Source organism: Gasterosteus aculeatus, chromosome 11 (assembly GCF_964276395.1).
Source record: "Gasterosteus aculeatus chromosome 11, fGasAcu3.hap1.1, whole genome shotgun sequence".
NCBI classification, from domain to species: domain Eukaryota; kingdom Metazoa; phylum Chordata; class Actinopteri; order Perciformes; family Gasterosteidae; genus Gasterosteus; species Gasterosteus aculeatus.
In genome coordinates, this window is record NC_135699.1 from 8,440,021 (window position 1) to 8,464,371 (window position 24,351).

Here is a 24,351-nt window from a genome sequence, read left to right on the forward strand (position 1 = left end):
AAAAAGCACTTCCACGCGTTCGGTAGAGTCCTGGGTCTCATACAAACGCCGTATTTTTTAGATAGCTGTTATAGTTTTTCGCTGGTTCCCATTTGTCTGAGGTGTGGATTCTGTGTAACTTGCTGCCATGTCTCCCCTTTTGCAGCCGCACAGGTGCGGTGTTGTCGTGGTTACGAGCACTCACACGCTGCAGGATCTGTCTGTGGCTCACAGCTGCTTCTATGACCTGATTAGTGGAGTCACATGACGCAGCTATGCTTTCTGTCAACAGACCAATATGATAAAGACACTGGCCCCCCCTCCCCCCTCCACCCTGACCTCTTCTCACTGTTAATCACTCAGTCAGTCAGTATGTCTAATTCTCCTCCTCTCTCTCTCCCTCTCTCTCTTCCTCACCACCATTCCCTTCCTCACCCTCTCACCCTCCCTCCCTCTATCTACACCCCCCCACCCCACCCAATCCAATAGGTGCGCCGTTGTCGTGGTTACTCGCTCACACGCTGCAGGATCTGTCTGTGACTCAAAGCTGCTCCTATGAGCTGATTAGTGGAGTCACATGACGCAGCTATGCTTTCTGTCAACAGACCAATATGATAAAGACACTCGCCCCCCTCCCCCCTCCACCCTGACCTCTTCTCAATGTTAATCACTCAGTCAGTCAGTCTGTCTAATTCTCCTCCCCTCTCCCTCTCTATCTCTTCCTCACCACCCCTCCCTTCCTCACCCTCTCACCCTCCCTCCCTCTATCTACACCCCCCCAACCCACCCAATCCAATAATTTCAAAATAAAAGCCCCATGGAGGGAATTTTTACTGTAATGTCTGTGATGAGGCCTATTAATTAAAAACTTTTAAGTGTGAATAACAAACATTCTGTCTCCCACTACGAATATTACTCGTACTTCTAGTACTACAACTGATACTTCTACTACCATACTACTAGTATTTCTACTGCTATTAATACTACAACTACTACTAATGTTATTACAAATACTACTATGGCTAATAGTATTACAGCTGTTTCTACTGCTATTGATACTAAACCTACTATTACTGCTTATACTGCTAGTACTACTAATACCACAATTATAACTAATACTACTACTAATATTACTACAAACAATTTTAAACAAATTTAAGCTCCTGCAACTTCTGTTTTTAGAAAATCTATTGAAATTCAGCTTCCCCACTTCCTGTATTTTCAGCAGTTCTTTAAAATAATTTCAGCTATTCTTATGCCTCTATCAACAGCAATTTCTTAATATTCATTTCTGTATTTTTTTGCAATATTTCAAATTTATTTCAGCTGTTTTCATTTCTGCTTTTTCAGCACATCTATTGAAATTCCTTTCAGCTTCTCCCATTTCTGTATTTTCAGCAATTTCAAATTCATTTCAGCTTTTCAGCAAATGTATTCAATTTCCCTTCAACTTTCTGTATTTTCAGCTATTTTTAAATATTCAGTGCAGCTTTCAGCTTTTTGCATTCCAACGCATTTTCAGCAGGAAATGCCTTTTCTAGTTAGTTGGAATGCTTTAAGCATTCCAAGTATTGTTCTTCTAATCTTTATTGTTGGAATGCATTAACGATGCATTCCAAGTATTGTTCTTCGAATCTTTATTCTTCAGCTTCTTCTATTTCTTCCGCGGCACCTTTCAACTCCTTCACACTTTCAGCTATTTAAACCGTTCAAATATTAAAATGTTCAGCTCCTTTCTGGCTTGAGGGCTATGACTTTTCAGCTTTCTACCTCTTATGCTTGAATTTATATAAATCAATAATCATTAATATTTTAACATGGTTTTCAAATGGAGTTTGCTTTCAAATCCTCCTAAACTTCTTCAACTTTCAGATTTTTCAGCTTCGCGAATCTTTCAGCTACAGACACCATTTCAACTCTCAAATGTTCACACAAGTCTCAACTATTTTATGAAAAAAACTGCTTCTTGATATCTATTGTACTTTTTTCATAATCACTGATTATGTTTCACTAGTTTTTCGCTCCGTTTCTGACTTTTACATGAGTGTGTATTGCGTCTGCTAGAGTGGAGAGCTCCAGGGCTAGAGTGTGGGGCAGCGCAGAAATCTGGTTAAAAAAGTATGGAACTTCTGTCCTTGCAGCCAAAGTATACACTCTAGAGGCTTCATTTCTTCAGATTAATGAGGGTATGGTTGTGCTGATTGGATTAATGTGTTCATGGAATCCCAGAGTTTTTTAGTTTTGGCGCAAGGAGTGTTTGAGTGACACAACCTCTGCCAAAAGCCCCATAGGCTCCAATACAAATCTGCCGACATATTTCTCACAAAAATCCACAAGGTACACGTTTTGTAAACGGCCATAGGAGCCGTATTTATTACCGGACAGACATAAAAAGCACATCCACGCGTTCGGTAGAGTCTTGGGTCTCATACAAACGCCGTATTTTTTAGATAGCTGTTATAGTTTTGCGCTGGTTCTCATTTGTGTGAGGTGTGGATTCTGTGTAACTTGCTGCCATGTCTCTGCATTTTGCAGCCGTTAATGAGCACAGGTGCGCCGTTGTCGTGGTTACGAGCACTCACATGCTGCAGGATCTGTCTGTGACTCACAGCTGCTCGCTCCTATGACCTGATTAGTGGAGTCACATGACGCAGCTATGCTTTCTGTCAACAGACCAATATGATAAAGACACTAGCCCCCCCTCCCCCCTCCCCCCTCCACCCTGACCTCTACTTACTGTTAATCACTCTCAGTCAGTCAGTCAGTCTAATTCTCCTCCCCTCTCCCTCTCTTCCTCACCACCATTCCCTTCCTCACCCTCTCACCCTCCCTCCCTCTATCTACACCCCCCCACCCCACCCAATGCAATACGTGCGCCGTTGCCGTGGTTACTCGTAAACACGCTGCAGTATCTCTGTGTGTGACTCACAGCTGCTCCAATGACCTGATTAGTGGAGTCACATGACGCAGCTATGCTTTCTGTCAACAGACCAATATGATAAAGACACTCGCCCCCCCTCCCCCCTCCACCCTGACCTCTTCTTACTGTTAATCACTCAGTCAGTCAGTATGTCTGTCTATTTCTCCTCCTCTCTCTCTCCCTCTATCTCTTCCTCACCACCCCTCCCTTCCTCACCCTCTCACCCTCCCTCCCTCTATCTACACCCCCCCAACCCGCCCAATCCAATAATTTCAAAATAAAAGCCACATGGAGGGAATTTTTACTGTAATGTTTGTGATGAGGCCTATTAATTAAAAACTTCTTAGTTTGAATAACAAACATTCTGTCTCCCACTACGAATATTACTCGTACTTCTAGTACTACAACTGATACTTCTACTACCATACTACTAGTATTTCTACTGCTATTAATACTACAACTACTACTAATGTTATTACAAATACGACTATGGCTAATAGTATTACAGCTGTTTCTACTGCTATTGATACTAAACCTACTATTACTGCTAGTACTACTAATACCACAATTATAACTAATACTACTACTAATATTACTACAAACAATTTTAAACAAATTTAAGCTCCTGCAACTTCTGTTTTTAGAAAATCTATTGAAATTCAGCTTCCCCACTTCCTGTATTTTCAGCAGTTCTTTAAAATAATTTCAGCTATTCTTATGCCTCTATCAACAGCAATTTTTTAATATTCATTTCTGTATTTTTTTGCAATATTTCAAATTTATTTCAGCTGTTTTCATTTCTGCTTTTTCAGCAAATCTATTGAAATTCCTTTCAGCTTCTCCCATTTCTGTATTTTCAGCAATTTCAAATTAATTTCAGCTTTTCTAATATCTGTAAGTTCAGATGTATTCAAATTCCCTTCAACTTTCTGTATTTTCAGCTATTTTTAAATATTCATTTCAGCTTTCAGCTTTTTGCATTCCAACGCATTTTCAGCAGGAAATGCATTTTCTAGTTAAACTTATTATTATTATTCTATTTCTTCCGCGCCCCCTTTCAACTGCTTCCCATTTTCAGCTATTTAAACCGTTCAAATTTTAAAATATTCAGCTTATTTCTGGCTTGAGGGCTATGTATGTTCAGCTTTCTACCTCTTAAGCTTGAATTTATATAAATCAATAATCATTAATATTTTAACATGGTTTTCAAATGGAGTTTGCTTTTCAAATCGTCTTCAACTTCTTCAACTTTCAGATTTTTCAGCTTCGCGAATCTTTAAGCTACAGACACCATTTAAACTTTCAAATGTTGACACAGGTCTAAACTATTTTATGAAAAAAACTGCTTCTTGATATCTATTGTACTTTTTTCATAATCACTGATTATGTTTCACTAGTTTTTCGCTCCGTTTCTGACTTTTACATGAGTGTGTATTGCGTCTGCTAGAGTGGAGAGCTCGAGAGCTAGAGTGTGGGGCAGCGCAGAAATCTGGTTAAAAAAGTATGGAACTTTTGTCCTTGCAGCCAAAGTATACACTCTAGAGGCTTCATTTCTTCAGATTAATGAGGGTATGGTTGTGCTGATTGGATTAATGTGTTCATGGAATCCCAGAGTTCTTTAGTTTTGGCGCAAGGTGTGTTTGAGTGACACAACCTCTGCCAAAAGCCCCATAGGCTCCAATACAAATCTGCCGACATATTTCTCACAAAAATCCACAAGGTACACGTTTTGTAAACGGCCATAGGAGCCGTATTTATTACCGGACAGACATAAAAACACATCCACGCGTTTGGTAGAGTCTTGGGTCTCATGCAAACGCCGTATTTTTTAGATAGCTGTTATAGTTTTGCGCTGGTTCCCATTTGTTTGAGGTGTGGATTCTGTGTAACTTGCTGCCATGTCTCTGTCTTTTGCAGTAGATCGTTAATGATCACAGGTGCGCCGTTGTCGTGGTTACGAGCACTCACACGCTGCAGGATCTGTCTGTGACTCACAGCTGCTCCTTGTGACCTGATTAGTGGAGTCACATGACGCAGCTATGCTTTCTGTCAACAGACCAATATAATAAAGACACTGGCCCCCCCTCCCCCCTCCACCCTGACCTCTGCTCACTGTTAATCACTCTCAGTCAGTATGTCTGTCTATTTCTCCTCTCTCTCTCTCTCCCTCTATCTCTTCCTCACCACCCCTCCCTTCCTCACCCTCTCACCCTCCCTCCCTCTATCTACTCCCCCCCACCCCACCCAATCCAATAATTTCAAAATAAAAGCCCCATGGAGGGAATTTTTACTGTAATGTCTGTGATGAGGCCTATTAATTAAAAACTTTTAAGTGTGAATAACAAACATTCTGTCTCCCACTACGAATATTACTCGTACTTCTAGTACTACAACTGATACTTCTACTACCATACTACTAGTATTTCTACTGCTATTAATACTACAACTACTACTAATGTTATTAAGAAATACTACTATGGCTAATAGTATTCCAGCTGTTTCTACTGCTATTGATACTAAACCTACTATTACTGCTTATACTGCTAGTACTACTAATACCACAATTATAACTAATACTACTACTAATATTACTACAAACAATTTTAAACAAATTTAAGCTCCTGCAACTTCTGTTTTTAGAAAATCTATTGAAATTCAGCTTCCCCACTTCCTGTATTTTCAGCAGTTCTTTAAAATAATTTCAGCTATTCTTATGCCTCTATCAACAGCAATTTTTTAATATTCATTTCTGTATTTTTTTGCAATATTTCAAATTTATTTCAGCTGTTTTCATTTCTGCTTTTTCAGCAAATCTATTGATTCCTTTCAGCTTCTCCCATTTCTGTATTTTCAGCAATTTCAAATTCATTTCAGCTTTTCAGCAAATGTATTCAAATTCCCTTCAACTTTCTGTATTTTCAGCTATTTTCAAATATTCAGTGCAGCTTTCAGCTTTTTGCATTCCAACGCATTTTCAGCAGGAAATGCCTTTTCTAGTTAAACTTATTATTATTATTCTATTTCTTCCGCGCCCCCTTTCAACTGCTTCCCATTTTCAGCTATTTAAACCGTTCAAATTTTAAAATATTCAGCTTATTTCTGGCTTGAGGGCTATGTATGTTCAGCTTTCTACCTCTTAAGCTTGAATTTATATAAATCAATAATCATTAATATTTTAACATGGTTTTCAAATGGAGTTTGCTTTTCAAATCGTCTTCAACTTCTTCAACTTTCAGATTTTTCAGCTTCGCGAATCTTTAAGCTACAGACACCATTTAAACTTTCAAATGTTGACACAGGTCTAAACTATTTTATGAAAAAAACTGCTTCTTGATATCTATTGTACTTTTTTCATAATCACTGATTATGTTTCACTAGTTCTTCGCTCCGTTTCTGACTTTTACATGAGTGTGTATTGCGTCTGCTAGAGGGGGACCTCGCGGGCTAGAGGGTGAAGCAGCGCAGAAATCTGGTTAAAAAAGTATGGAACTTCTGTCCTTGCAGCCAAAGTATACACTCTAGAGGCTTCATTTCTTCAGATTAATGAGGGTATGGTTGTGCTGATTGGATTAATGTGTTCATGGAATCCCAGAGTTTTTTAGTTTTGGCGCAACGAGTGTTTGAGTGACACAACCTCTGCCAAAAGCCCCATAGGCTCCAATACAAATCTGCCGACATATTTCTCACAAAAATCCACAAGGTACACGTTTTGTAAACGGCCATAGGAGCCGTATTTATTACCGGACAGACATAAAAAGCACATCCACGCGTTCGGTAGAGTCTTGGGTCTCATACAAACGCCGTATTTTTTAGATAGCTGTTATAGTTTTGCGCTGGTTCTCATTTGTGTGAGGTGTGGATTCTGTGTAACTTGCTGCCATGTCTCTGTCTTTTGCAGCAGATCGTTAATGAGCACAGGTGCGGCGTTGTCGTGGTTACGAGCACTCACACGCTGCAGGATCTGTCTGTGACTCACAGCTGCTCCTTGTGACCTGATTAGTGGAGTCACATGACGCAGCTATGCTTTCTGTCAACAGACCAATATGATAAAGACACTCGCCCCCCCTCCCCCCTCCACCCTGACCTCTACTTACTGTTAATCACTCTCAGTCAGTCAGTCAGTCTAATTCTCCTCCCCTGTCCCTCTCTTCCTCACCACCATTCCCTTCCTCACCCTCTCACCCTCCCTCCCTCTATCTACACCCCCCCACCCCACCCAATGCAATAGGTGCGCCGTTGCCGTGGTTACTCGTAAACACGCTGCAGTATCTCTGTGTGTGACTCACAGCTGCTTCTATGACCTGATTAGTGGAGTCACATGACGCAGCTATGCTTTCTGTCAACAGACCAATATGATAAAGACACTCGCCCCCCCTCCCCCCTCCACCCTGACCTCTTCTCACTGTTAATCACTCAGTCAGTCAGTATGTCTATTTCTCCTCCTCTCCCTCTATCTCTTCCTCACCACCCCTCCCTTCCTCACCCTCTCACCCTCCCTCCCTCTATCTACACCCCCCCAACCCACCCAATCCAATAATTTCAAAATAAAAGCCACATGGAGGGAATTTTTACTGTAATGTTAGTGATGAGGCCTATTAATTAAAAACTTCTTAGTTTGAATAACAAACATTCTGTCTCCCAACCCCCCCTCACCCAATTCCATCATTACAAACTAAAAGCCTCAATGATTATCTGTACCTTAACCATGAAGCGGTTTCGTTGAAATACGCATTGCTCTTTCAAATACTACTATAACCACTACGAATATTACTAGTACCTCAGTAGAACTACAACTGATACTTCTACTACCATACTACTAGTATTTCTACTGCTATTAATACAACTACTACTAATGTTATTAAAAATACTACTATGGCTAATAGTATCAGTATTCCAGCTGTTTCTACTGCTATTGATACTAAACCGACTTCTACTGCTAGTACTAATACCCAAATTACAACTAACATTACTACAAACAATTTTAAACCTCTTTTTATTCATCTCAGCTTTTGTTATTTCTGTACTTTTTAAAATTCATTTAAGCTCCTGCAACTTCTGTTTTGCAATATTTCACATTTATTTCAGCTGTTTTCATTTCTGCTTTTTCAGCAAATCTATTGAAATTCCTTTCAGCTTCTCCCATTTCTGTATTTTCAACTATTTCAAATTAATTTCAGCTTTTCTAATATCTTTTATTTCAGCAAATGTATTCAAATTCCCTTCAACTTTCTGTATTTTCAGCTATTTTTAAATATTCAGCAAATGTATTCAAATTCCCTTCAACTTTCTGTATTTTCAGCTATTTTTAAATATTCAGTGCAGCTTTCAGCTTTTTGCATTCCAACGCATTTTCAGCAGGAAATGCTTTTTCTAGTTAGTTGGAATGCTTTAAGCATTCCAAGTATTGTTCTTCTAATCTTTATTCAACTTATTATTATTATTATTAGTTGGAATGCTTTAAGCATTCCAAGTATTGTTCTTCTAATCTTTATTTCAACTTATTCTTATTCTATTTCTTCCGTGCCACCTTTCAACTGCTTCCCATTTTCAGCTATTTAAACCGTTCAAATATTAAAATATTCAGCTCCTTTCTGGCTTGAGGGCTATGTATGTTCAGCTTTCTACCTCTTAAGCTTGAATTTATATAAATCAGTAATCATGAATATTTCGTCTAATGGTTTTCCTATGGAGATCGTGTTTAAATCCTCTTCAACTTCTTCAACTTTCAGATTTTTCAGCTTCGCAAATCTTTCAGCTACAGACACCATTTCAACTCTCAAATGTTCACACAAGTCTCAACTATTTTATGAAAAAAACTGCTTCTTCATATCTATTGTACTTTTTTTATAATCACTGATTATGTTTCACTAGTTCTTCGCTCCGTTTCTGACTTTTACATGAGTGTGTATTGCGTCTGCTAGAGGCGGGACCTCGCAGGCTAGAGTGTGGGGCAGCGCAGAAATCTGGTTAAAAAAGTATGGAACTTCTGTCCTTGCAGCCAAAGTATACACTCTAGAGGCTTCATTTCTTCAGATTAATGAGGGTATGGTTGTGCTGATTGGATTAATGTGTTCATGGAATCCCAGAGTTTTTTAGTTTTGGCGCAAGGAGTGTTTGAGTGACACAACCTCTGCCAAAAGCCCCATAGGCTCCAATACAAATCTGCCGACATATTTCTCACAAAAATCCACAAGGTACACGTTTTGTAAACGGCCATAGGAGCCGTATTTATTACCGGACAGACAAAAAAAGCACATCCACGCGTTCGGTAGAGTCTTGGGTCTCATACAAACGCCGTATTTTTTAGATAGCTGTTATAGTTTTTCGCTGGTTCCCATTTGTTTGAGGTGTGGATTCTGTGTAACTTGCTGTTCTGTGTCTGCCCTCTTGCAGCCGCACAGGTGCGGCGTTGTCGTGGTTACGAGCACTCACACGCTGCAGGATCTGTCTGTGGCTCACAGCTGCTCCTTGTGACCTGATTAGTGGAGTCACATGACGCAGCTATGCTTTCTGTCAACAGACCAATATGATAAAGACACTGGCCCCCCCTCCCCCCTCCACCCTGACCTCTTCTCACTGTTAATCACTCAGTCAGTCAGTATGTCTGTCTATTTCTCCTCCTCTCTCTCTCCCTCTATCTCTTCCTCACCACCCCTCCCTTCCTCACCCTCTCACCCTCCCTCCCTCTATCTACACCCCCCCACCCCACCCAATCCAATAATTTCAAAATAAAAGCCCCATGGAGGGAATTTTTACTGTAATGTTTGTGATGAGGCCTATTAATTAAAAACTTCTTAGTTTGAATAACAAACATTCTGTTTCCCAACCCCCCCTCACCCAATTCCATCATTACAAACTAAAAGCCTCAATGATTATCTGTACCTTAACCATGAAGTGGTTTCGTTGAAATACGCATTGCTCTTTCAAATACTACTATAACCACTACGAATATTACTAGTACTTCTAGTAGAACTACAACTGATACTTCTACTACCATACTACTAGTATTTCTACTGCTATTAATACAACTACTACTAATGTTATTAAAAATACTACTATGGCTAATAGTATCAGTATTCCAGCTGTTTCTGCTGCTATTGATACTAAACCGACTTCTACTGCTAGTACTAATACCCAAATTACAACTAACATTACTACAAACAATTTTAAACCTCTTTTTATTCATCTCAGCTTTTGTTATTTCTGTACTTTTTAAAATTCATTTAAGCTCCTGCAACTTCTGTTTTGCAATATTTCACATTTATTTCAGCTGTTTTCATTTCTGCTTTTTCAGCAAATCTATTGAAATTCCTTTCAGCTTCTCCCATTTCTGTATTTTCAACTATTTCAAATTAATTTCAGCTTTTCTAATATCTTTTATTTCAGCAAATGTATTCAAATTCCCTTCAACTTTCTGTATTTTCAGCTATTTTCAAATATTCAGCAAATGTACTCAAATTCCCTTCAACTTTCTGTATTTTCAGCTATTTTTAAATATTCAGCAAATGTATTCAAATTCCCTTCAACTTTCTGTATTTTCAGCTATTTTTAAATATTCAGTGCAGCTTTCAGCTTTTTGCATTCCAACGCATTTTCAGCAGGAAATGCCTTTTCTAGTTATTATTATTATTATATTTCTTCCGCGCCCCCTTTCAACTGCTTCCCATTTTCAGCTATTTAAACCGTTCAAATTTTAAAATATTCAGCTTCTTTCTGGCTTGAGGGCTATGTATGTTCAGCTTTCTAGCTCTTAAGCTTGAATTTATATAAATCAATAATCATTAATATTTTAACATGGTTTTCAAATGGAGTTTGCTTTTCAAATCCTCTTCAACTTCTTCAACTTTCAGATTTTTCAGCTTCGCCAATCTTTCAGCTACAGACACCATTTCAACTCTCAAATGTTCACACAAGTCTCAACTATTTTACGAAAAAAACTGCTTCTTGATATCTATTGTACTTTTTTCATAATCACTGATTATGTTTCACTAGTTTTTCGCTCCGTTTCTGACTTTTACATGAGTGTGTATTGCGTCTGCTAGAGTGGAGAGCTCGAGGCTAGAGTGTGGGGCATCGCAGAAATCTGGTTAAAAAAGTATGGAACTTCTGTCCTTGCAGCCAAAGTATACACTCTAGAGGCTTCATTTCTTCAGATTAATGAGGGTATGGTTGTGCTGATTGGATTAATGTGTTCATGGAATCCCAGAGTTTTTTAGTTTTGGCGCAAGGAGTGTTTGAGTGACACAACCTCTGGCAAAAGCCCCATAGGCTCCAATACAAATCTGCCGACATATTTCTCACAAAAATCCACAAGGTACACGTTTTGTAAACGGCCATAGGAGCCGTATTTATTACCGGACAGACATAAAAAGCACTTCCACGCGTTCGGTAGAGTCCTGGGTCTCATACAAACGCCGTATTTTTTAGATAGCTGTTATAGTTTTTCGCTGGTTCCCATTTGTCTGAGGTGTGGATTCTGTGTAACTTGCTGCCATGTCTCCCCTTTTGCAGCCGCACAGGTGCGGTGTTGTCGTGGTTACGAGCACTCACACGCTGCAGGATCTGTCTGTGGCTCACAGCTGCTTCTATGACCTGATTAGTGGAGTCACATGACGCAGCTATGCTTTCTGTCAACAGACCAATATGATAAAGACACTGGCCCCCCCTCCCCCCTCCACCCTGACCTCTTCTCACTGTTAATCACTCAGTCAGTCAGTATGTCTAATTCTCCTCCTCTCTCTCTCCCTCTCTCTCTTCCTCACCACCATTCCCTTCCTCACCCTCTCACCCTCCCTCCCTCTATCTACACCCCCCCACCCCACCCAATCCAATAGGTGCGCCGTTGTCGTGGTTACTCGCTCACACGCTGCAGGATCTGTCTGTGACTCAAAGCTGCTCCTATGAGCTGATTAGTGGAGTCACATGACGCAGCTATGCTTTCTGTCAACAGACCAATATGATAAAGACACTCGCCCCCCTCCCCCCTCCACCCTGACCTCTTCTCAATGTTAATCACTCAGTCAGTCAGTCTGTCTAATTCTCCTCCCCTCTCCCTCTCTATCTCTTCCTCACCACCCCTCCCTTCCTCACCCTCTCACCCTCCCTCCCTCTATCTACACCCCCCCAACCCACCCAATCCAATAATTTCAAAATAAAAGCCCCATGGAGGGAATTTTTACTGTAATGTCTGTGATGAGGCCTATTAATTAAAAACTTTTAAGTGTGAATAACAAACATTCTGTCTCCCACTACGAATATTACTCGTACTTCTAGTACTACAACTGATACTTCTACTACCATACTACTAGTATTTCTACTGCTATTAATACTACAACTACTACTAATGTTATTACAAATACTACTATGGCTAATAGTATTACAGCTGTTTCTACTGCTATTGATACTAAACCTACTATTACTGCTTATACTGCTAGTACTACTAATACCACAATTATAACTAATACTACTACTAATATTACTACAAACAATTTTAAACAAATTTAAGCTCCTGCAACTTCTGTTTTTAGAAAATCTATTGAAATTCAGCTTCCCCACTTCCTGTATTTTCAGCAGTTCTTTAAAATAATTTCAGCTATTCTTATGCCTCTATCAACAGCAATTTCTTAATATTCATTTCTGTATTTTTTTGCAATATTTCAAATTTATTTCAGCTGTTTTCATTTCTGCTTTTTCAGCACATCTATTGAAATTCCTTTCAGCTTCTCCCATTTCTGTATTTTCAGCAATTTCAAATTCATTTCAGCTTTTCAGCAAATGTATTCAATTTCCCTTCAACTTTCTGTATTTTCAGCTATTTTTAAATATTCAGTGCAGCTTTCAGCTTTTTGCATTCCAACGCATTTTCAGCAGGAAATGCCTTTTCTAGTTATTAGTTGGAATGCTTTAAGCATTCCAAGTATTGTTCTTCTAATCTTTATTAGTTGGAATGCTTTAAGCATTCCAAGTATTGTTCTTCTAATCTTTATTTCAACTTATTCTTATTCTATTTCTTCCGTGCCACCTTTCAACTGCTTCCCATTTTCAGCTATTTAAACCGTTCAAATTTTAAAATATTCAGCTTATTTCTGGCTTGAGGGCTATGTATGTTCAGCTTTCTACCTCTTAAGCTTGAATTTATATAAATCAGTAATCATGAATATTTCGTCTAATGGTTTTCCTATGGAGATCGTGTTTAAATCCTCTTCAACTTCTTCAACTTTCAGATTTTTCAGCTTCGCAAATCTTTCAGCTACAGACACCATTTCAACTCTCAAATGTTCACACAAGTCTCAACTATTTTATGAAAAAAACTGCTTCTTCATATCTATTGTACTTTTTTTATAATGACGGATTATGTTTCACTAGTTCTTCGCTCCGTTTCTGACTTTTACATGAGTGTGTATTGCGTCTGCTAGAGGCGGGACCTCGCAGGCTAGAGTGTGGGGCATCGCAGGAATCTGGTTAAAAAAATATGGAACTTCTGTCCTTGCAGCCAAAGTATACACCCTAGAGGCTTCATTTCTTCAGATTAATGAGGACATGGTTGTGCTGATTGGATTAATGCTTTCATGGAATCCCAGAGTTCTTTAGTTTTGGCGCAAGGAGTGTTTGAGTGACACAACCTCTGCCAAAAGCCCCATAGGCTCCAATACAAATCTGCCGACATATTTCTCACAAAAATCCACAAGGTACACGTTTTGTAAACGGCCATAGGAGCCGTATTTATTACCGGACAGACATAAAAACACATCCACGCGTTCGGTAGAGTCTTGGGTCTCATACAAACGCCGTATTTTTTAGATAGCTGTTATAGTTTTGCGCTGGTTCCCATTTGTGTGAGGTGTGGATTCTGTGTAACTCGCTGCCATGTCTCTGTCTTTTGCAGCAGATCGTTAATGATCACAGGTGCGCCGTTGTCGTGGTTACGAGCACTCACATGCTGCAGGATCTGTCTGTGGCTCACAGCTGCTCGCTCCTATGACCTGATTAGTGGAGTCACATGACGCAGCTATGCTTTCTGTCAACAGACCAATATGATAAAGACACTCGCCCCCCCTCCCCCCTCCACCCTGACCTCTTCTCACTGTTAATCACTCAGTCAGTCAGTCAGTCTGTCTAATTCTCCTCCCCTCTCCCTCTCTCTCTTCCTCACCACCATTCCCTTCCTCACCCTCTCACCCTCCCTCCCTCTATCTACACCCCCCCACCCCACCCAATCCAATAGGTGCGCCGTTGTCGTGGTTACTCGCTCACACGCTGCAGGATCTCTGTCTGTGGCTCAAAGCTGCTCCTTGTGACCTGATTAGTGGAGTCACATGACGCAGCTATGCTTTCTGTCAACAGACCAATATGATAAAGACACTAGCCCCCCTCCCCCCTCCACCCTGACCTCTACTTACTGTTAATCACTCTCAGTCAGTCAGTCAGTCTAATTCTCCTCCCCTCTCCCTCTCTTCCTCACCACCATTCCCTTCCTCACCCTCTCACCCTCCCTCCCTCTATCTACACCCCCCCACCCCACCCAATTCAATAGGTGCGCCGTTGCCGTGGTTACTCGTAAACACGCTGCAGTATCTCTGTGTGTGACTCACAGCTGCTCCAATGACGTGATTAGTGGAGTCACATGACGCAGCTATGCTTTCTGTCAACAGACCAATATGATAAAGACACTCGCCCCCCCTCCCCCCTCCACCCTGACCTCTTCTCACTGTTAATCACTCAGTCAGTCAGTATGTCTGTCTATTTCTCCTCCTCTCTCTCTCCCTCTATCTCTTCCTCACCACCCCTCCCTTCCTCACCCTCTCACCCTCCCTCCCTCTATCTACACCCCCCCAACCCACCCAATCCAATAATTTCAAAATAAAAGCCACATGGAGGGAATTTTTACTGTAATGTTTGTGATGAGGCCTATTAATTAAAAACTTCTTAGTTTGAATAACAAACATTCTGTCTCCCAACCCCCCCTCACCCAATTCCATCATTACAAACTAAAAGCCTGAATGATTATCTGTACCTTAACCATGAAGCGGTTTCGTTGAAATACGCATTGCTCTTTCAAATACTACTATAACCACTACGAATATTACTAGTACTTCTAGTAGAACTACAACTGATACTTCTACTACCATACTACTAGTATTTCTACTGCTATTAATACAACTACTACTAATGTTATTAAAAATACTACTATGGCTAATAGTATCAGTATTCCAGCTGTTTCTACTGCTATTGATACTAAACCGACTTCTACTGCTAGTACTAATACCCAAATTACAACTAACATTACTACAAACAATTTTAAACCTCTTTTTATTCATCTCAGCTTTTGTTATTTCTGTACTTTTTAAAATTCATTTAAGCTCCTGCAACTTCTGTTTTGCAATATTTCACATTTATTTCAGCTGTTTTCATTTCTGCTTTTTCAGCAAATCTATTGAAATTCCTTTCAGCTTCTCCCATTTCTGTATTTTCAACTATTTCAAATTAATTTCAGCTTTTCTAATATCTTTTATTTCAGCAAATGTATTCAAATTCCCTTCAACTTTCTGTATTTTCAGCTATTTTCAAATATTCAGCAAATGTACTCAAATTCCCTTCAACTTTCTGTATTTTCAGCTATTTTTAAATATTCAGCAAATGTATTCAAATTCCCTTCAACTTTCTGTATTTTCAGCTATTTTTAAATATTCAGTGCAGCTTTCAGCTTTTTGCATTCCAACGCATTTTCAGCAGGAAATGCTTTTTCTAGTTATTATATTTCTTCCGCGCCCCCTTTCAACTGCTTCCCATTTTCAGCTATTTAAACCGTTCAAATTTTAAAATATTCAGCTTCTTTCTGGCTTGAGGGCTATGTATGTTCAGCTTTCTAGCTCTTAAGCTTGAATTTATATAAATCAATAATCATTAATATTTTAACATGGTTTTCAAATGGAGTTTGCTTTTCAAATCCTCTTCAACTTCTTCAACTTTCAGATTTTTCAGCTTCGCCAATCTTTCAGCTACAGACACCATTTCAACTCTCAAATGTTCACACAAGTCTCAACTATTTTACGAAAAAAACTGCTTCTTGATATCTATTGTACTTTTTTCATAATCACTGATTATGTTTCACTAGTTTTTCGCTCCGTTTCTGACTTTTACATGAGTGTGTATTGCGTCTGCTAGAGTGGAGAGCTCGAGGCTAGAGTGTGGGGCATCGCAGAAATCTGGTTAAAAAAGTATGGAACTTCTGTCCTTGCAGCCAAAGTATACACTCTAGAGGCTTCATTTCTTCAGATTAATGAGGGTATGGTTGTGCTGATTGGATTAATGTGTTCATGGAATCCCAGAGTTTTTTAGTTTTGGCGCAAGGAGTGTTTGAGTGACACAACCTCTGGCAAAAGCCCCATAGGCTCCAATACAAATCTGCCGACATATTTCTCACAAAAATCCACAAGGTACACGTTTTGTAAACGGCCATAGGAGCCGTATTTATTACCGGACAGACATAAAAAGCACTTCCACGCGTTCGGTAGAGTCCTGGGTCTCATACAAACGCCGTATTTTTTAGATAGCTGTTATAGTTTTTCGCTGGTTCCCATTTGTCTGAGGTGTGGATTCTGTGTAACTTGCTGCCATGTCTCCCCTTTTGCAGCCGCACAGGTGCGGTGTTGTCGTGGTTACGAGCACTCACACGCTGCAGGATCTGTGTGTGACTCACAGCTGCTCGCTCCTATGACCTGATTAGTGGAGTCACATGACGCAGCTATGCTTTCTGTCAACAGACCAATATGATAAAGACACTGGCCCCCCCTCCCCCCTCCACCCTGACCTCTACTTACTGTTAATCACTCTCAGTCAGTCAGTCTGTCTAATTCTCCTCCCCTCTCCCTCTCTTCCTCACCACCATTCCCTTCCTCACCCTCTCACCCTCCCTCCCTCTATCTACACCCCCCCACCCCACCCAATCCAATAGGTGCGCCGTTGCCGTGGTTACTCGTAAACACGCTGCAGGATCTCTGTCTGTGGCTCAAAGCTGCTCCTATGACCTGATTAGTGGAGTCACATGACGCAGCTATGCTTTCTGTCAACAGACCAATATGATAAAGACACTCGCCCCCCCCTCCCCCCTCCACCCTGACCTCTTCTCACTGTTAATCACTCAGTCAGTCAGTATGTCTGTCTATTTCTCCTCCTCTCTCTCTCCCTCAATCTCTTCCTCACCACCCCTCCCTTCCTCACCCTCTCACCCTCCCTCCCTCTATCTACACCCCCCCAACCCACCCAATCCAATAATTTCAAAATAAAAGCCACATGGAGGGAATTTTTACTGTAATGTTTGTGATGAGGCCTATTAATTAAAAACTTCTTAGTTTGAATAACAAACATTCTGTCTCCCACTACGAATATTACTCGTACTTCTAGTACTACAACTGATACTTCTACTACCATACTACTAGTATTTCTACTGCTATTAATACTACAACTACTACTAATGTTATTACAAATACGACTATGGCTAATAGTATTACAGCTGTTTCTACTGCTATTGATACTAAACCTACTATTACTGCTAGTACTACTAATACCACAATTATAACTAATACTACTACTAATATTACTACAAACAATTTTAAACAAATTTAAGCTCCTGCAACTTCTGTTTTTAGAAAATCTATTGAAATTCAGCTTCCCCACTTCCTGTATTTTCAGCAGTTCTTTAAAATAATTTCAGCTATTCTTATGCCTCTATCAACAGCAATTTTTCACTATTCATTTCTGCATTTTTTTGCAATATTTCAAATTTATTTCAGCTGTTTTCATTTCTGCTTTTTCAGCAAATCTATTGAAATTCCTTTCAGCTTCTCCCATTTCTGTATTTTCAGCAATTTCAAATTCATTTCAGCTTTTCTAATATCTATAATTTCAGCAAATGTATTCAAATTCCCTTCAACTTTCTGTATTTTCAGCTATTTTAAAAAGTTCATTTCAGCTTTCAGCTTTTTGCATTCCAACGCATTTTCAGCAGGAAATGCCTTTTCTAGTTAAACTTATTATTATTATTCTATTTCTTCCGCGCCCCCTTTCAACTGCTTCCCATTTTCAGCTATTTAAACCGTTCAAATTTTAAAATATTCAGCTTCTTTCTGGCTTGAGGGCTATGTATGTTCAGCTTTCTAGCTCTTAAGCTTGAATTTATATAAATCAATAATCATTAATATTTTAACATGGTTTTCAAATGGAGTTTGCTTTTCAAATCCTCTTCAACTTCTTCAACTTTCAGATTTTTCAGCTTCGCCAATCTTTCAGCTACAGACACCATTTCAACTCTCAAATGTTCACACAAGTCTCAACTATTTTATGAAAAAAACTGCTTCTTGATATCTATTGTACTTTTTTCATAATCACTGATTATGTTTCACTAGTTTTTCGCTCCGTTTCTGACTTTTACATGAGTGTGTATTGCGTCTGCTAGAGTGGAGAGCTCGAGGCTAGAGTGTGGGGCAGCGCAGAAATCTGGTTAAAAAAGTATGGAACTTTTGTCCTTGCAGCCAAAGTATACACTCTAGAGGCTTAATTTCTTCAGATTAATGAGGGTATGGTTGTGCTGATTGGATTAATGTGTTCATGGAATCCCAGAGTTCTTTAGTTTTGGCGCAAGGTGTGTTTGAGTGACACAACCTCTGCCAAAAGCCCCATAGGCTCCAATACAAATCTGCCGACATATTTCTCACAAAAATCCACAAGGTACACGTTTTGTAAACGGCCATAGGAGCCGTATTTATTACCGGACAGACATAAAAACACATCCACGCGTTCGGTAGAGTCTTGGGTCTCATACAAACGCCGTATTTTTTAGATAGCTGTTATAGTTTTGCGCTGGTTCCCATTTGTTTGAGGTGTGGATTCTGTGTAACTTGCTGCCATGTCTCTGTCTTTTGCAGTAGATCGTTAATGATCACAGGTGCGCCGTTGTCGTGGTTACGAGCACTCACATGCTGCAGGATCTCTGTCTGTGACTCACAGCTGCTCCTTGTGACCTGATTAGTGGAGTCACATGACGCAGCTATGCTTTCTGTCAACAGACCAATATAATAAAGACACTGGCCCCCCCTCCCCCCTCCACCCTGACCTCTGCTCACTGTTAATCACTCAGTCAGTCAGTCTGTCTAATTCTCCTCCCCTCTCCCTCTCTATCTCTTCCTCACCACCATTCCCTTCCTCACCCTCTCACCCTCCCTCCCTCTATCTACACCCCCCCACCCAATCCATTAGGTGCGCCGTTGTCGTGGTTACTCGCTCACACGCTGCAGGATCTCTGTCTGTGGCTCAAAGCTGCTCCTATGACCTGATTAGTGGAGTCACATGACGCAGCTATGCTTTCTGTCAACAGACCAATATGATAAAGACACTCGCCCCCCCTTCCCCCTCCACCCTGACCTCTGCTCACTGTTAATCACTCAGTCAGTCAGTATGTCTGTCTATTTCTCCTCCTCTCTCTCTCCCTCTATCTCTTCCTCACCACCCCTCCCTTCCTCACCCTCTCACCCTCCCTCCCTCTATCTACACCCCCCCACCCCACCCAATCCAATAATTTCAAAATAAAAGCCCCATGGAGGGAATTTTTACTGTAATGTTTGTGATGAGGCCTATTAATTAAAAACTTCTTAGTTTGAATAACAAACATTCTGTCTCCCAACCCCCCCTCACCCAATTCCATCATTACAAACTAAAAGCCTCAATGATTATCTGTACCTTAACCATGAAGTGGTTTCGTTGAAATACGCATTGCTCTTTCAAATACTACTATAACCACTACGAATATTACTAGTACTTCTAGTAGAACTACAACTGATACTTCTACTACCATACTACTAGTATTTCTACTGCTATTAATACAACTACTACTAATGTTATTAAAAATACTACTATGGCTAATAGTATCAGTATTCCAGCTGTTTCTACTGCTATTGATACTAAACCGACTTCTACTGCTAGTACTAATACCCAAATTACAACTAACATTACTACAAACAATTTTAAACCTCTTTTTATTCATCTCAGCTTTTGTTATTTCTGTACTTTTTAAAATTCATTTAAGCTCCTGCAACTTCTGTTTTGCAATATTTCACATTTATTTCAGCTGTTTTCATTTCTGCTTTTTCAGCAAATCTATTGAAATTCCTTTCAGCTTCTCACATTTCTGTATTTTCAACTATTTCAAATTAATTTCAGCTTTTCTAATATCTTTTATTTCAGCAAATGTATTCAAATTCCCTTCAACTTTCTGTATTTTCAGCTATTTTCAAATATTCAGCAAATGTACTCAAATTCCCTTCAACTTTCTGTATTTTCAGCTATTTTTAAATATTCAGCAAATGTATTCAAATTCCCTTCAACTTTCTGTATTTTCAGCTATTTTTAAATATTCAGTGCAGCTTTCAGCTTTTTGCATTCCAACGCATTTTCAGCAGGAAATGCCTTTTCTAGTTTAATTTAATTTAGAGAGATATGCTTCACCTCTGGAACATGATATATTTCAGGCTGTGAAAAGAACATTTTCTGGTTAAATAATATAATAATATATCAAATATATTATATTCATGATATTTATGTAATATATTTATAATATTTACAATGGTATTTAAGTCATATACTGAATATTATTTTATATACTATATATATATATATATATATATATATATATATATATATATATATATATATATATATATATATATATATATAGATTAATTATAAAACATTCTCTTATTATGTTAAACTGAATAAATGATGGATATTTAACTGCGCGTTTGATACCTTTTTTTTTGCATAGAATCATACTGGAATGTTTGCTGAAACTGATTGGCTGGCCCTACCAAAAGAAAATCCCACCAGCTTACACCTAAAAGTCAACTCTTCCCCGGTGTTGGCTCAACTGCCTCCGTCCTGAATAATCCTCGTCAGCCTGCTGTGCACGATGGAATATGCTGGGCCGCGAAGGACAGATCAGATGTGTCCTCCAAATCACCGCCTGGGGGGCTGCGTCCCTCGACCGCATTCGGAGGAGCCGACGTAATGGGACAGCCGAGTCGCGTATGTTGTCAACGAATGCGTCCTTAAGGATGCAGCCCAAGGAATTGAGACATACCTTCGCTCTCTGTGATGTGGAAGTGACCAGGAGGAGCTGATACAGGAGGGGGGCACACAGATTGTGACACCTAAAACTAAATAATTCAAAGCCAAAGGAGGAATCCTTTGAGTAGCCTTGACGCATGACTTGTGTTTCAACTCTGCTCCCTGCAAGCATTTAATAAATGTCCTGTTCAATGATTTCACATCGGTCTGGAGAAAAACATTTCAAATATTATCCACACACAAATAGGAGCCAGAATCTGAGATGAAGGATGGCACATAGACATAAGGAAGGAAGTTCACACTGGTGATGTTATACGTGATCAAAAAAGGACCTGGATGTAAAAGTAAAACAGTGTTCAAAAAGCCCAGAACTCTTTCCATATCACTCCTTCAATGATGCTATAAAAAGTAGACATAGTGGATGAGCTCAATGTCACCGGCTGCTTGTGAACTATGAAATGATCGGTCTTCAAATTTATCTTCCTGAAATCTTAGTCTCTGATATGAGAAGAAATTAAAAAATTAATCTCATCCCAGTTTGACAAGCTGTGATGTTTTTGAAGGTCTTTTCTTCGCACAGCAAACATTATGTAGTTGTGGTGCTAAATGTAGACATGCGATGGGTGCTGAGTGTGCGAGCGGACTGCTTTGATCAGGACTGCTTGACAAATCTAACATCCCAAAGGCCTGCCTGGCGCTGCAACTGCAAATTTTTAAAAAAAGGCCAATGTATAGCAGTAGTTGAAAAAAATAAATAGGATATTCTTGTGCTCAGGTTAATAGATGCAACACATATATTTTGCTTATAAACACTGCATGTTGTGGGAGATATTTCTAATACATTTTAATTAGTTAATTTATGTTTTTTTAAATCTTACACAATAGAGGTGCAGCACGCATTTGCGGAACCAGAAGGTTCAATTTTTTATTTCTCTTCAACATAGTTGGATTTTGATTTTGAGGTGAAAACAGATTTTCCAGACAACTGCATTATGATGGAAATAACAGAAGGACACATCCAATCCCAGATAGTCTGGGTAGAACTCTCTGGCACATAAATTTGCTGGTTGGAATCCGACTTGATGGGCCGAGTATACTTTGTGTCTGTAGCTAATTTCACATCAGAGCGGACTGAAATGAGATGTGGTGTTCCTCAAGGTTCCATTCTGGGGCCTCTTCTGTCCAAGATCTATATACTTCCATTAATTCAAATTTAGGAAAGAAACAAAGTATGCTGTCATAAAAATGCAGACGACACACAAAATCTACGTAGCTACATCACCAGGGGAATATAATTCCATACAAATGTTGGATGAGTGCAATGAACAAATCAAAAACTGGATGTGCTAGAATTTTCTAGCAATTACTTCCTCAGTAATTGTTTTTCAGGCCAAAGACGAACGATTACAAGTCAGCGTCAGAAATCTAGATGTAGTTTTGGATTTAAACTTACATCTGAACAGCCATCTAAAGACAATTACGAAATACGCCTATTGTCAACTGAATAATCTATCAAGGATTCGGGGATGTATGTCTCAACAGGATTTGGAAAAGCGTGTCCATGCAGTCATCAGCAGTACATGCATTTTAGCGGTGTGTTCACAGGTCTGCAAAAAGTCAATCACACGACAGCAGCTTGAGACCAGTTCTGAGGTCTTTACTCTAGCTTCCTCCCCAAGAAAGAATTTATCTTATGTTGGTTTATAAAGCAATGAATGGTTTGGGTTTAAAATGTTTGTCTGACCTGCTGCTACCTTACGAACCATCCCAACCCACAGGATGGGTCTCCTATCTGTTCTCAAAGTAAAAACCAAGCATGGAGAACCAGAGACCAGTTCTTCTGTTCCACATGTCCGGAACAAACTCCCAGAAAGCTGCAGGTCTGCTGAGACTCTCAGTTGCTTAAAATTAAGTCAGCAGCACAATGAGTGAACTATTGGGTTTCCAGGGAAAATGGCATCTGGTTCCTCCTACCACTCATTCATTTTTCAACAAAATATGTTTTTTTGTATTTGTCCATCGTGATTTAGTGAGGAGGGGCATCGCGGCTGCCCTGCAGCTCCCGGGGAGAGCAGTGTGCTCAGAGAACCCCGGAGACCGACTGCTGGCCTCTGAATGATGACAATAACAGAATCAACAGGAGGGAGGAGGGTATTGGATGGAAGGAAAAAAAAATTGGGCATGAGGAGATGGAAAAAAAAAGTTGGGGAAACCGGTGCATTCCCTGCTGAGCCTGACTCAGCTCATGTGGGTTAACTAAGCAACGCAGGGATAAACAAGGGCACATACAACTGTAGCCTGCTGGGAGAAAAAGCTCCATATGCGGTCAGAGTGCCGGCTTTATGAGTCTGTTTGAACAGAAATGCAACCATGAGGAGCGCAGGAAAGGGGCCTCGGGGACCTGCAGTCCACAGAAGAATATGTTTATGATTGATAGGTTGTGAATTTTTAATGATGGATGTTCCTTAAGTTGAGCCTAAAGTAAAAAAATGACTATCCGCTGGGCTACTTGTTGCTTGGCTAGCTGCTCTGGGGGATTCCCCCCGTCTGGCTTTCCAGGGATTCAGACTTGAGCTGCACATTCAATGAATTTCAGTGTGGAGACTCATACAGCAAGCCTGCATAAAATATTCAATCGGAGACACTAATAAGATCTACAGTATGGTGAATAATCGTAAAATTATCAAAGAGGCACCAGCATTTCACTTGAAAGGGTTGAATATATGAATTATGATTTCTGACACTGAGGACATATATTATCACAGCCATTCAGCATTCATAACAGGAGGTATCGAGACTGACAATGCACTTTGTTTAGAGTCAGAGTGAATACAGCAGCAGAATAAGTTTGAGGTCATCAGCCAGTCTAGTGGGTGGCAAACTTATAGTTAAGAAATAACTGAGGTTTAGGCTTCGTATGGGTCCACTCAACATACTGAATGCAAGCCAATAAGATCAACAGAAGGGCATCACCGAGTTATTGGTGGAGGGATTACATAGTCGGGATAAATAATAACGGTAGAGCATTGAACTCTACTCGATTCAAATCAAGTGGGACAGTCGACTATAAGGTGGTCATCTTTACCTGTGTCCCCCCAAACCGGCAGGTACTCATCCTGCTGGATGTCCAGCATGATCTCCAGGCCGTTTCCTGTCCCTCCCTTCATGGTGGTGCGGAGCGTCTTCCCTTCCTCTACGGCGTTGAACATGTAGCACTTCCCATACCTGGTGAACACCTGAGAGGAGACGCAGAGAAAGAGAGGGCTGATTAGTGATGAATCGTAAACCCTCACACACACACACACTGTGAAGACACTGTTGCGGTAGATGTTGCA

General features: G+C 39.9%; 1 protein-coding gene across 3 annotated transcripts in view; it reads right to left on the bottom strand.

Annotated features, from left to right (window-relative positions):
* The window catches only part of asic2 (acid-sensing (proton-gated) ion channel 2), a 250,903-nt gene that overhangs the window by 45,829 nt on the left and 180,723 nt on the right, over positions 1-24,351 (bottom strand). For all 3 annotated transcript variants that reach the window (XM_040190623.2, XM_040190624.2, XM_040190622.2), the window contains one exon: positions 24,102-24,252. In XM_040190623.2, the coding sequence (XP_040046557.1) occupies positions 24,102-24,252 (151 nt within the window). The remainder of the gene's footprint in view (positions 1-24,101; positions 24,253-24,351) is intronic.